Source organism: Hyperolius riggenbachi, chromosome 7 (genome assembly GCF_040937935.1).
Source record: "Hyperolius riggenbachi isolate aHypRig1 chromosome 7, aHypRig1.pri, whole genome shotgun sequence".
Taxonomy (NCBI): Eukaryota; Metazoa; Chordata; class Amphibia; order Anura; family Hyperoliidae; genus Hyperolius; species Hyperolius riggenbachi.
The window spans coordinates 295,284,259-295,297,930 of NC_090652.1; the positions used below are offsets into that span (position 1 = coordinate 295,284,259).

Below are 13,672 nucleotides of genomic sequence, written 5' to 3' on the forward strand. Positions count from 1 at the left end.
CAAAAAGATAATAAATTAACTTTTTAACTTTTCAGATTTCTTTTGTTGTCAGCAGTGCTTGCTCATCCAGATAAAACTAATTTGCTTAAGTTTAAGCTGGCCATATACTTATAGATTTCCACCCAATATTCCAAAATGGTTGATTCCTTTTGGAAAAGAATCAATTCAGCAGTACAGTAGTTCTGATGATGAAAGCATCCCTACTCACTGTGCGCTAGTCCTATCCGCGCATGCCCCAGTGGGATGTGGTTGACCATGAACTACTCAGGGACACCAGTAGTTCGGAAAATCTCTTCGACCCAGCGGGTCAAATCACTACGCTAAAGGACAGTGCTGGAATGAGAGGCTGGACGGAGGAATGGGGAGGCTCTATGCCACAGTCTTCCCTCTACTAAGGTGAGTATCAAACCACAGCTCTTTGCTGTTGAATTCAATGGTGATAAATATCATTACCTTTTTAATACAGCATGAGATGCACAAACAGTAATGGTAGCATTCATCTAAGACATAAGATGCGCACTCACCGCTGCTGAAAATGGAGCTGGAAATCGTTGGGGAATTGGCTAAGAAAATCTGGTGTGTGATGGGATCGGCCAGTCACTGACAGGTGAAGCTGGATGGGAAGAGGAGGTTCCGGTTTAGAACGCATCTTCTGACCGTCTTTTTGCGCACGGCGGTTCTCCCTGTCTCGGCTGGCTGGAGGTCTTGCATAGTCTGGATTCTTGATAGGTGGCAGGGTCTAATGACAAAACACAACTATTGCATTTACCAAATAGAGCTCCAAGCTTTGGTATGGAAAACCGGAACCACAAGGATACACGAGACAGGCAAGAAAGGCTCTGGAAATTTGAGTGCACCAGGCGCCGCCATAGGCTGTAATGTGAATTACGGATATTTAGCTTTGCTCAGACAATAATTTGGGCACCATCAAAAGACGAAGCCCAAATTACTATGAAAACTGGGTAATTCACCCGCCAGCACGAGCTAGCAGCCAAATTACGTTTCACCTCTGAGTCCATGGCGGCCTGGAGGGGGAATAGCAATAAATGCTGCCAGGAGCAGGGTGAGCCATTTTTTGGCTTTGCCCTGCTGTCAGATTTTCCGCCGCCGTAACACATACATGCCGGCATACACTGTAATGAGCCAAAAGGAACTCAATGGCCACCTACTGAACTGCAAATTACAGTTCTGTCTTCTTACAGTGGGCTTGAAAAGCACTCCAAAAAATCCAAAATGCAAGGCCAGTAAAGCTGCATTTGAGCAACATTACTGCCCCAAAACATCACACCCCAGCTCTTTTATTTGTGAGGGTGCCACTAATTGGCCCCCATACCTGGCTATACATGTGATGGCATCATCAAGAGCGCAAACCAGACCGGCCGGGAACAATAAGATGCTCCACCATGTTCACCCTTTCTCTTACACATTTTGAGGGCACAGGAGCAAGTTACTTGGGTGCGATGTCATCATAAGAGAAGAAAGGAGAGCTCTAAAGGACACAAATAGTCACACTCAAAATTCCCTTTTCACAGTGTTTGAGCAGTTCATCTAACATAGACACGCCCTATTACCATCTCCTGTTCAGGTGCTTAATCAGCTCATCTCCCTTAGGAAGGCATTTTTTTCTTCATAAAAATGTTTGGGTTTATAATATTTATAGTGTAAGTAATACAGTATAGCAACAATTATAATAACATTTGCAGTGGGTAGTTGGGTACAAAATCCTTCATTGGCTCACCTTGTATCGTTTGACCTCAACCAGCTGTTGTTTGTCAAATATCTTCCCAGAAGCTCCAGACCTCAGACAGTTCTGAGAACAAAAGAAACATCCTGATAAAAACAGAGCAAATCTCTTGGGCTGAGGTTATGATGACAGTATCTGTTGTGTCCGTAACAGCAGCAACACATCAGGAAAGCAGTGCCGCACATTATCCATGTGTTGCGCTGCATACAGTGAAGTACACTGAGGCATACAGCGAATGAAAAGTATGCTTCACCACCACTGTTAATGTTTGCGTATTGCGGTAGCGCACTGCATGCAGTGTGTTACAATGTCCTACACCTTTATACTGCAACGCACCCGCCGCTCTGTGAATGTTGCATAATTACATTATAGTGTGGAAAGCCATGTTACAATGCAGCCGTTATCCTGCACTCCAACGCACCACTGTGAACATAGCCTTAAAGTAAACCTGAAACAATACAAGCAAGGATTTATACTTACCTGAAGCTGTCTCCAGCCCCCTGAGTGTGTTAGCTCCCTCCATCAGTTTGGTTTCCTTCTTTTTTGGCTGTGGATTCTGCAAACCATCGGGGTTGAGGGCCACTGCGCATGCATGGTCCTAGTCATGTGCACCACCCATTGCGCTCCCTTGGCCAAGAGCATTCTGTGCAAGCGCAGTTACAGTCTTTGTGAAGTGTGCACTGCATGTACAGTACATTCTTGGCCATGCAGAATTTACGGCGTGGCAACAGCATCACTGAGGGGACAGAGGAGGGAGCAGACGTACTACGGGGGCTGGAAGAAATTCCAGGTAAGCATAAATCCTTGTGTTAGTATTGCCTCAGGTACACTTTAACCTCATTGCACACTTGCTAGACCAGTAGCCTATCTGTATAGTACGGATAAGCTGTCCCGCTCTGAGGGCCCAGTCTGGAGTGGATGTGTGCCGTTCTACCGGATAAACGCAGATGCATCTGCATTCTGTAGTGATGCAACAGACAGCACTGGAAATGTTAAAACAGATTTGTAAACAGCTTCATAGGAAAGCATAGGCCCCATCAACTTGTCTGTTGGTCTGCTTTCAGTTGCCACTGGAAACGGTACAGCAGTGGATCCAGCGTGAACAGAGCCAGAATGCTAAAACCTGGTAGTCATGTATCACAGAAGCTTGGTGGTGTCCTGTATAGTAAAATAAGTTATCCTATTACCCGATTTTTCTCGGAGGCTGGGTCGGTGATTGTAAACTCTACAGTCTGCCGTTCCTCTTCGTCCACCCACTCTCTGACAGCCTGCTCATAGACAGCGAGGGCTTTCTCCATGAAGATCTGGCAGGAGATTCAGATATACACCAATCAGCCACATTAAAACCACAGACAAATTAAGTGGCTAGGATTGATTATTACAATGGCATGTTACAGAGTTGAGGTCTTTTTAGGCAGGAAATGACCAGCCAGTTCTTGAAGGTGAGATGATGGAAGGAGGTGAAATGGACAACCATAAGGATTGAGTCAACTCTGAAAAGTGCCCAACTGTGATGGCTCGAAACAGCATGATTGGGCACACCCAGTATACATTGGTTAGTATCTACCAAAAGTGGTCCCAAGAAGGAAAATTGGAGAATCAGTAGGGTCGTGAATGACCAAGGTTTGATCGATGCAAATAGTGCTTAACAGCCACAGACCAATGTGGGAGTTTAAAGGGAACCTTAACTGAACGGGGGTAAAGAGTTTCACTTACCTGGGGCCATTACCAGCCCCCTGCAGCAGTCCTGTGCCCTCGCAGCCGCTCTGGAATCCTCCGGTCCCCCGCTCTCACTTAAGTTTCGTTTTTGACGACTCACCAGTCGGCCGGCCGCCATGCGTATTATTGGACGCATTCCCTACTGCAATTAGCGCTGTTGCGGACCGCAACGCGTACAAAAATACGCGTTGCCGTATTCCGCACGCGTAGATATGCGGCAACGCTATCTGCAGTAGGGAATGCGTCCAATAATACGCATGGCGGCCGGCCGACTGGTGAGTCGGCAAAAACGAAACTAAGTGAGAGCGGGGGACCGGAGGGTTCCAGAGCGGCTCCGAGGGCACAGGACTGCTGCAGGGGGCTGGTAATAGCCCCAGGTAAGTGAAACTCTTTACCTCCCGTTCAGTTAAGGTTCCCTTTAAGCTGACCGCTGTCCATTCCTTGAAGCCCCTACATTTGGCCAAACTCCCTATATCTCAGTACAGTTGCTTATAAGCATCTTTGTTAAAAATCACCATGGCCGCACTTCCTGAGTTGGGATGTTATCAGGAGATAGTTACCATGGCTCTACTCCTTTAGTTCTCATTTGATGGCCACCAGCTGTCAGGACTCAGTACAGTAGCAAGAGATGGATTGGCACCAATAAACTGATCGGTTGCTATGAGTTTGCACTGCATATGCCCATCAGAGTCTAGACTCACCTCACACACCAGCTCCAGAGCGTAGAACGAGGCCTGTTCTCCAGACTGAAGGGTCACTACCACATTAGAGCTCTCACCTGGCCTCACAACACCCGACAGAGGCGAGACTTGAAGTGTCTGTAAGGAAAAACTCCATTAGAGGTTATGGGCAGCTTAGAAATGTTATTGAGATGCTGCTGCTGCCCCCATGCCGCCATTGCATCACTTGGCGCCATGGGCAGGACGGCGCTGACTGTGTAGCTCTGCTTTGCGAGAAACAAGAGGCTGAAAACAGGAATGGGGGACAGTTTGTAGTTGTTGAAAAGTACAGAAATCTGGGTCTTTGCGGTAGAAGGCAATATGTAACTCCATATCCTCTGCTGTTATTTTATGATAATGTATGCAGTCCTGGGTGTGGCTTACTACTGATATTCCCACTGGGCAGTTTGTCCGTATTACGGCACCACTGCAAGAGTTGGGTGTCGGGTGGCGACGCTAGTATTAAAATATTGGTCATTTAGGTTACCGGTATTTTACTATGCAGTACCCGGCAACCATTCTCAATTGAACGCTTCATTGTAGACACCCTAACCCCCCACCTAATGCCTTACCCTAACCCTTCCCCCCCCCCCCCCCCCCACACACACACACACTCTTAATGCCTAAAATAACTCCCCCTCCTTATGTCTAACACAACCCCCCCCCACCACCACCACCACCATAAACTCCCCTCCAACAACTAATGCCTAATCCTAACCCCCTTTTCCCCCCGGTAAGTGCCTCACTTCCTTATACCTGACAAAGAGATGGTAAGACTGTGTGCTGAAGAACAAAAAATACAATTATAATGTATGCTGTAAATTACAAATGCTATTTCTACTGAATGTCCAATCTGATAACAATTTGCTGAGTTGTTTTTGAAAGTTTTACATAAAAACAAAGATTGCGCTCACAGTGAAAGGATGGTAACTGCAGCTGTTGTGATGTAACCATGGCACATCTCCCAGCATGCTTTGCCACATATACTCACCTCACTGGCATTGGGAGAGCCTGCGTACCAAGTGAACAGCATGGCCTCGCTCTCCGAGGTATTATTCAGGAACAGCAGCTGGCTGGACTTACTAAAGACAGGAATATCCCCGAACGCCAGCTTCTGCCGGGTCAGCTGCGGGATCTGCAAGGCACACCGGTAACAGGGCAGAGTCATCTGTGTTCCCAAGGAACTTTAATGTAACAAGCATTTTATTTTTCATTATCATTTTGCAAGCATTACAACTTTTTTTTAATTATAGTTACTTCTAAGCCTGGTTCACATTAGCGTTAAAAAACGGTCTGTTCATGGATCCTAATGGAACAGATCCTATTGGGTGCAAACAGACCCAATGTTAACCTATGGATCTGTTCACATTGGTCTGTTAGAACGAAACCGTTCTGCACGATCCGCTGAACGGACAGCAAATTTTGTTCTGCAGCAATTTTTCAAGACCATTGAGCCCAGCTGAACAGAAACAGAAGCTTTAGCGCTGCACTTGGGGCAATGAGAAAACAGAACGTTTCTTCATACTGGTGAAGAAACGGACAGCTCTAAGGAGTAAAATCCACTTTTGGTGATGGGGGTCTCGGGGGGATGTCGGAAAACAGAAGCAGCTGAATGGAAACCGATCCGATCGACCGGTAATCAGATCCGTTATCACGGATCCGTTTGCCACTAATTGCCAGTGTGAACCGGGCCTATATGCATAATTCATTTCAAATAACCCTTTTGCAGGTTAATGTGAATTACGTTTCCATGACAATTTGCACCCACATATGTATTTCCAAAACCGTCTGTAAGTAGGGGCGTAACTATGAATCAATGGGATCCCCTGGCAAGATTTTGATGGGGCTCCCTCTATTCGCACCCTTTTTCACCTTCACCTGTGGTATTTCCCAAGGGGCTCATCTGCCACTGACAGAAATGGATTAAGATGAAATAAGGCCCTAGACAAGACAGCTGTTTTTGCCCACTGCTGATGGTCACCTGGCTCATAATAGTAAGATTGGGTGGGGGCTAGCATCCTCTGCCAGGCCCCTAGACTTTGTCCAGGCTTTAGGCAACTGTGCAAGCAGTATTATAGCCGTGTAAGGGCCTGAGCCCACTAACGCAGTTGTGCCCGCTTCTGTCTGCTTTTCAGCAAACGAATCAGGGGTGTAACATTAGACCCTGCAAGGGATGCAGCCGCAGGGGGGCCCAGAAGCTACAGGGGGCCCTGTGGGGTAGAAGATTATTTTCCCTTTCCTGAGAGACTGACAACTATGGGCACAGAGAGAAAATGCTTTCTGCTCTCTGCACAATTGTTCTAATGACTGCATCTGCTCAGCCACCAATAAGGAATCATACAAAGATTTGTAGACAGTCCCTATTCAATGTGCAGCAGGGTCTTGTGTACAGCACCCAGCCCCCAACCTCTGCAATCCCTCCCCAAGTGTTGTGTACTGTAGTGATGCTGGAGAAGTCTGCATTGGTTCTCAATTTACCTGTGCAAAAAAAGGGGGGGGGGGGGCAGTGATTTCTAATTACGCCCCTGAAACGAATGTACCAAAAGAAGTCTGCACACGTCATGATATAAAAACGTCCAAAAAGCTTTTATTTTGCAATAGAAGATACAGCAATTAAAATGGCTAATATGGTTCACACTGTGCATCCTTAATCGTCGCCCCATCTGAAACATATTAGCCATTTTAATTGCTGTTGGAAAATAAAAGCTTTTTGGACCTTTCATATCCTGGAGTTAAGAGGGCTAGCTATGGGTGGACAAGGAAGGGGGGGGGGGGGACACATGTCCCCAGGCACAGCACTGTAAGGGGGCTCAGAACAGCCACTGCACCCCCACACCTTAAGGTAGCCATACACTGGTCGATTTGCCATCAGATTCGACCAACAGACAGATCCCTATCTGATCGAATTTGATCAGAGAGGGATCGTATGGTTACCTTTACTGCAAACAGATTGTAAACCGATTTCAGCCTGAAACCGTTCACAATCTGGGGTGGTGGTGGTGCTGCCGCCGCTTCCCCCCATCCCGCATACATTACCTGCTCCGCCGGCGCGACTCCCGGATCTCCGTTCTTCTTCTCCGCTCTGGTCTGGTCTCCGGCATGCTTCCCTTCTTCCTGTCTGGGGGAAGTTTAGACAGTAGAGCGCCCTCTACTGTTTAAACTTCCTGCCGGGACAGGAAGAAGGGAAGCATGCCGGAGACCAGACCAGAGCGGAGAATAAAGAGCGGAGACCCGGGACTCGCGCCGGCGGAGCAGGTAATGTATTGCAGCTCTATTGCGTCGGTCATCGGGCACTCGAACGCAGCTAGCGATGCGCTCTTTACCCGCGGGCAATCGGCGGTTATTTTCCGCACGGCGCGATCGACGGGATCGGACGGAATGGATCGAAATTCACCGTGTAGCGCGAACGATTGGCAGCAGATTCGATCCCAGTGATCGAATCTGCTGTCGAAACGGCGGCAAATCGGGCCAGTGTATGGCCAGCTTTAGGGTCACTGCAGGAAATCAGTCTGGCCAAAAATGTGTCAGCTTCCACACGGGAAATAATGAAAGCCACATCAAGAATTTCTTTTATGTAAATGTTACTAATCTTACCTGTCCGGGGAGAGTCAGCATCGGGGTGGCAGCTAGAGGGGAGATGTCCTCAAACACCGCCGTGTCTCCCAGTACACTCCGCTCATAGCCAATCCCTTCAAAGGTGATGAGGGCAGAGTCTCCTCCTAAGATATGAACAGCGACCGTTACCTGTAGGTAAGAATAAAGAGCAATGCTGATCAGCCAGCAGGGGGCGGAGTGAGGCAGGTTACTCTGTGTGGGATTGGCTTACTGAATAGGTTTTGGCCTCCAGTGGTGAGAAGATCCATTCCACAAAGGCAGTGGAGCCCGGTAATATCTCTCCTCTGGGGTTCAGGCACTGGAAGATGGGGTGGTGGTAATTCTCTTCCTGTACAGCCCTTAGTGGTTCCACTTGAATCTCATAGATCACTGCAACTGAGCCCCCATTATACAGCTCATAGATCTGAAAAATAACGTTTGTAAATAGAGATAAAGCAGAGAGAAAAGATAGGGGTTGGAGGCAGAGGGAGGGGAGCAAATTGCATTAAAGTGACCCAAGAACCTACACCTAAAACACTATAACCACTTGAGGACCGTAGGCTTACACCCCCCTAGTGACCAGGCTATTTTTTACCAATTAGGCCACTGCAGCTTTAAGGGCTCTCTGCAGGGCCGTACAACTCAGCACAGACGTGATCCCCCCTTTTCTGCCCACCAACAGAGCTTTCTGTTGGTGGGCTCTGATCCCTCCTGAGATGTTTATTTATTTACAAATATATATATATTTTTTAAATAAATGTACCCTTTTTTCTTTCCCTCCCCCCCCCCCCTTTCCCCGCTGCCAATCACAGCGATCAGCTGACATAGACATCAGCCTATGAGAGCCGATCGCTCTCTGTGACTCCAGAGGGGACAGCCGAGTCACAAGGCTGTCCCCAGTACAGCGCTGCCATAGATCGCAGCGCTGTACACAGTAAATAGACGGCTTCTAACAGTCTCCTAGCGGCAAACGCAGCTGGGAGACTGAAGATGGAGCTGAGCTCCCTCATTCAAGCGGAGATGCACGCGCATAGGTGCATGCGATCTCCTGCAAATCCCCGCCCCAGGACTTGATGCCAATTGGGGGGCTTCCGCTGCGTTCACGCCCTTTGGCGTGACGCGGTCGTTGAGTAGATAGAACAAACCTCCCCATGAGGCCTCTTTTACACTGCACACTGAGAAACTGATGAGTTTTTTTTTTCCATAGCAGTGCATTGTGAAAAACGTGTATAATGTGCATTGAGCCATAGTGAAACGTGGACATTACCTTGCACATCAGTTGTCCAATCAGTTATAACTGACAGCAACTGTTTTAGTGTAAAAGGACCCTAAGGCAGGTTCGTACTACAGCGTGCTGTTGGTCGGGAGTGGGGGTTGGGGTGAGTGTCATTACTTACAAACACGGGGCTGTTTGGCTCCATTATAATGCATGGGGGTGCGAGTCGAATACCACAAGTATTCACCTGAGGAGGCATTTTCGCTGCAAGAATAGTTCGGCTCATCTCTACAGGAGACACACTCACATCCTGGAATGCAGAGTTGCGGTCTGAGGCACGTGACGCGAACACGGGAGCTTCAAACTGCAGTTGATCCTTGGGGAAGATGGCAAATCCCGAACGGACAGAGGGCTAGAGGAGTAGCCCACTGTAGGTAAGTAATGAGGTTATCCCCAACCTAACCCAACACACTTGACAAGCAGCCTATTGGGCCAATCAGAGTGCGGGGATCAATTCCTTCATAGTGATTGGACCTGCAGAAGCTCAGGGCGGGAGGAGAGGAGCGCTCTTTACAGGGCTGTGGAGTCGGTACAAAAATCTTCCGACTCCTCAGTTTCTGAAACCACGACTCCGAGTAACCAAAATTGCTCAGACTCCTCAACTCCGACTCCTTAGTCTAATACTTAACAGGGCTGTGGATTTTGTACAAAAATCAAGCGACTCCGACGCCTGACTCCGACTCCTCAGTTTCTGAAACCACGACTCCGACTGCAACTCCGAGTGCCCAAAATTGCCCGACTCCGACTCCTCGACTCCGACTCCACAGCCCTGGCTCTTTATATGCTGGTAGGAGGCTTAAGGTAATAGCGTTCACTATGCTGCACTACCAACAGCATAGCATGCGCTCCTGTTTATATGCATGTTACGGGGATAACAGTGTACGTAGCGTGCACCACATTACAATTAAAGCTTGGTGAAATTTGTCTTCTTAAAACAGAAGGAAATTTGCAATAATTCAGCTATAAGTGAACATTTGTAGAGTATGCAAATTATCTCTTTTCGCCCCTGTAAGCTAGACAAACCAGAACCGCTGGTGTACAGCAAGCCTATAGCTTTAAATATTACACAGCCACACCAACCACACATGTAGACAGCCTGTTTCGGGCTTTTGGCCCTCATCAGTACATGGCAGGGATTGATATGGCTGTATGGGATAGACTTGGACCAGTACAACAAAGTAACCAAGCAGGGTTGGTGTGGCTGTGTAATATTTAAAGCTATAGGCTTGCTATACACTAGCGGTTCTGGATGCTTGTCTGGCTTACAGGGGGTGAAAGGAGATAATTTGCATATTCAGTAGTGGTGCATTGTGGGTAACCACAAATGTTCACTTATGGCTGAATTATTGCAAATTTCCGACTGTTTTAAGAAGGCAAATTTCACCAAGCATTGCTTATTAGTAGGAGGGCTTTTTGGTCTCTGTTATCCCCCTATACATTCCTAGTGGTTTGGGTCACCCTGAGCTGCTTGGTTACTCTGGCATTCTCACGTAGAGGATACACTTTCTACTGTAATACAAGAATGCTAGGAAATGTCTGGCTTTATTTTTCTACTCTGGGTTTCACATGGCCAAACCTGATTGATCCGCCAACCAGTTGCAACAAAACGGCAAATTATGAGAAATGTACTGGAGGGTTTGGCAAACATATTTAGTATGACCAGCACTTTGTGTCTATACATTGTTTCCATTCGCTTATCAGAATTTGTCCAGTTTTGAGGGTTAATTGCATCTCACCTGCTTGGGTGGGCTGGAGCTGCCGATGGCCACTGGCGTGAAGCGATGTTTGGTGGATGTGAAGTGTACGTAGCGCTGCTCCTTGTCTACCGTCACGCCGATGAAATTTAACTAAAACCAGAGAAATCACAATGTGAGAAAGGAAAAAAGCCTGAGACTGTTTTTTTCTGTGTTGTTGTATTGTGGTGTGTTACACTGTTTTGTTATATTATTCTCTTAGGCTATAACCTTGGAACAAGGAAGGCCTTCTCTCCTGTATCTTGGTATTGTTCTATAGGCAATAGCCTCAGGGCCCAGAGCTTGTAGGGGCCTCCCAAGGTGTCTCCCCCTAAACTAACTTACCTGTGCTCCCTGGGGACCTGCTAAGGAGCATTGAAGGACTGACAGAGGAGCGCTCCCGCCAGGAAGGGCACAGTTAAGTTGGGATGTGATCGGGGGGGGGGGGGGGGGGGGGGGGAAGGGGGATAATGCCGGCTCAGAGGTCCTGGGGGTAAATTTGGTTGCAACAAAGGGCCTCTAATGCTGCTTTTTGGAAGGGGTCTGTCAGGGGGCCCCCAGGTTAATCTTCCCCAGGGGCCCCAGTGTTATTATAACTTGCCCTGTGTATACTGATGTCCAAGATGTGCTATAGAGCTAAGCCATTATCTCGTCCATATATATGTGTACACTGTGATGTAGCAGTAGTGGTGCAGGAGCTACGACCGCACCAGGGCCTCTGGACCTGAGGGGCCCATGTGGTGCCCTTCACCCATCAATGTATTCATTATTTATTGGTGCTGTAGTGGCAATGATCATTTCTATAGATGCTTTGAATAGCGTCAATCATTAACAAACCATTCCTTTTCCTCTATCACACAGTGGCTTGAAGAGCCATTTTTGGTGTGCGGTGTCATGCATATACTGCTGGAGGGGGGCCCCAGTGAACACTTTGCAATAGGGCCCATGGCTGTCTAGCTACAACGCTGTGTGTACAGCACCATGAAAGTTTTATATGCTATGGAAATTGACAATAACAATAATAATGTAATGCGTAACATTTGTGCCCTTTGATGCTGTCTGCGTTTTTGACTCAGGACCAGTAAACAGTTCAGGTGATCTGACTGACTGCACTGCATGCATGCTTGTTCCAGACTGACTCTTTCCTGAGACAAAGGATGGGAATGACAGCCACACAGCAGGCATTTTGTAAGGAAACAGCTATGACAATGTCTATATTGCCTGTGTTATTCTATTCTTGGTGCAGGTTTGCCATAAATGTCTGTATATCTGATGTGAGCTCATGTGACGTACGTGAGGTGACGTAAACTATATATGAGGTGACAGAGACTGCTTGTCACACTGTGCAGGGAAAAGCAGAACTTGCAAAAATGTGTAGAGAGGACAGCCGAGGTCTGATAACCGACCATAGCCCCATTTGAGACAACTACACTGAAATTCTAATGTTCACTTGAATCTTTCAAGGGTTGAAAAGTTTAAAGGAAAACTGTAGTGATAGGTATATAGAGGCTGCCATATTGATTTCCTTTTAAGCAATACCAGTTGCCTGGCTGTCCTGCTGATCCTCTGCCTCTAATGCGTTTAGCCACAGACCCTGAACAAGCATGCAGCAGATCGGGTGTTTGACATTTTTGTCAGATATGACAGATTAGCTGCATGCTTGTTTCTGGTGCGATCGCCCCAGGCCGCGCGCTTGAGCAGGCCCCGCGCCACTTGACCGCCCCCCCCCCCCCTTCCCCGGCCGCATGCCCGTGCGGACAGCTGGAGGAGAGCAGAGAAGAGAAGAGGGAGAGCTGTGAGCAGCAGTGGAGAAGGGGGCCATCTCCCCCCTCTTCCCTCACCTTAGGGCTCTCCCTCCCTCGCTCTCCCCTCCGAACTAATCTGCGGGTGGCTGGCAGTGGGCGGAACTTACCTTCCGTCTTGCGCCAGCGCCGAAAGTTCTGGTGCCGCTGCTCTGCATCGAGATGGAAGATAAGTTCCGCCCGCTGCCTGCCAGCCACCCGCACATTAGTTCGGAGGGGAGAGCGAGCGAGGGAGGGAGAGCCCTAAGGTGAGGGAAGGGGAAAGGGATGGCCCCCCTTCTCCACCGCTGCTCACAGCTCTCCCTCTTCTCTGCGCTGCTCCCCTCCTGCTGGGGGCACACCTGGCTACCTATTCTGGGACATATACTCCTACCTACATATACTGGGCACATATAACCCTGACTATATATACTGGGGACATATACCCCTACCTACATATACTGGGCACATATACCCCTGCCCAGTGGCGGACATACGGCCGTGCAGGCGCACGAGGGCCCCTGAAATTCCGTTGCTTCAGGGGCCCATTAAGTATTATATATATATATATATATATATATATATATATATATATATATATATATATATATATTACATTTTTTTTCCCCTGGGGGGGGCCCCGACTTCTATCCTCCCTCCCTCCCTCACCTCGGGTGGCCCCCCTCCCGGTATGCGCGGCGGGAGAGCGGCGAATAGAGGATGTCTCCGGGGCTCCAGGCAGGCGCTAGAGGCTCAGCCGCCGCTTGGTCTCCAACTCTATATACGGCTCGCTACTAAACCAGGAAGTAGCGAGCAGTATACAGAGTTGGAGACATATTGGAGACCAAGCGGCTGAGCCTCTAGCGTCTGCCTGGAGCCCTGAAGACTTCCTGTATTTGCCGCTCTCCCGCCGCGCATATCGGGAGGGGGGCCCTCCGAGGTGAGGAAGGGGGGGGGGGGGAGGATAGGAGTCGGGCCCCCCACCCGGATAGCTAGATACCCACCCGGCTACCTGCCTACCTATCCACCCACCCACCAGGCTTCCTACCTACTTACCCACCCGGCTACCTAACCACCTACCCATCCGGGTACCTACCAACCCACCA

General features: G+C 48.5%; 1 protein-coding gene across 3 annotated transcripts in view; it reads right to left on the reverse strand.

The window, feature by feature from the left end:
• The window catches only part of CFAP65 (cilia and flagella associated protein 65), a 120,726-nt gene that overhangs the window by 51,766 nt on the left and 55,288 nt on the right, over window positions 1-13,672 (reverse strand). For all 3 annotated transcript variants that reach the window (XM_068245996.1, XM_068245997.1, XM_068245995.1), the window contains 8 exons: window positions 10,789-10,899; window positions 8,009-8,200; window positions 7,777-7,926; window positions 5,174-5,317; window positions 4,165-4,281; window positions 2,932-3,048; window positions 1,739-1,810; window positions 525-739 (listed from right to left, as the gene is read on the reverse strand). In XM_068245996.1, the coding sequence (XP_068102097.1) occupies window positions 525-739; window positions 1,739-1,810; window positions 2,932-3,048; window positions 4,165-4,281; window positions 5,174-5,317; window positions 7,777-7,926; window positions 8,009-8,200; window positions 10,789-10,899 (1,118 nt within the window). The remainder of the gene's footprint in view (window positions 1-524; window positions 740-1,738; window positions 1,811-2,931; window positions 3,049-4,164; window positions 4,282-5,173; window positions 5,318-7,776; window positions 7,927-8,008; window positions 8,201-10,788; window positions 10,900-13,672) is intronic.